Source organism: Helobdella robusta (assembly GCF_000326865.2).
Source record: "Helobdella robusta unplaced genomic scaffold HELROscaffold_235, whole genome shotgun sequence".
NCBI lineage: Eukaryota > Metazoa > Annelida > Clitellata > Rhynchobdellida > Glossiphoniidae > Helobdella > Helobdella robusta.
The window spans coordinates 1,478-2,184 of NW_008704241.1; the positions used below are offsets into that span (position 1 = coordinate 1,478).

Below are 707 nucleotides of genomic sequence, written 5' to 3' on the forward strand. Positions count from 1 at the left end.
TTCGTGTATATTTGTGATTGTTCATGTTTGTTCGCGATTGTTCGCGTTACTTTTTGATTGTTCGTGTTTGTTCGCGATTGCTGGTGTTCGCGATTGTTCGCGTTACTTTGTGATTGTTCGTGCTCGTGTATATTTGTGATTATTCATGTTTGTTCGCGTTAGTTTGTGATTGTTCGTGTTCGTGTATATTCGTGATTGTTAGTGTTTGTTCGCGATTGTTCGCGTTAGTTCGTGATTATTCATGTTTGTTCGCGATTGTTCGCGTTACTTTGTGATTGTTCGTGTTCGTATATATTCGTGATTGTTCATGTTTGTTTGCGATTGTTCGCGTTAGTTTGTGATTGTTCGTGTTCGTGCATATTTGTGATTATTCATGTTTGTTCGCGATTGTTCGCGTTAGTTTGTGATTGTTCGTGTATGTTCGTGTATATTCGTGATTGTTAGTGTTTGTTCGCGATTGTTCGCGTTAGTTTGTGATTGTTCGTTTTCGTTTATGTTCGTGTATATTTGTGATTGTTCATGTTTGTTCGCGATTGTTCGCGTTACTTTTTGATTGTTCGTGTTTGTTCGCGATTGCTGGTGTTTGTTTTTATTTGTTTGTATGTTTTCGTTTGTTTGTTTGTTTGTTTGTTATGGTGGGGATTATGGTAGCGATGATGTTATTGAAGTTGGTGTTGCGATTGAAAGTTTATTTTGGCAATGTTAGG

At 37.3% G+C, this 707-nt stretch overlaps 1 protein-coding gene across 1 annotated transcript in view; it reads left to right on the forward strand.

Annotated features, from left to right (window-relative positions):
• HELRODRAFT_92492 (hypothetical protein) overlaps positions 1-444 on the forward strand; it is a gene marked incomplete at both ends in the record, with an annotated part of 820 nt that extends 376 nt beyond the window's left edge. Inside the window, one exon of the mRNA XM_009019164.1 lies at positions 229-444. Coding sequence (XP_009017412.1) covers positions 229-444 — 216 coding nt within the window. The remainder of the gene's footprint in view (positions 1-228) is intronic.
• Between the last annotated feature and the right edge of the window lie 263 nt (positions 445-707).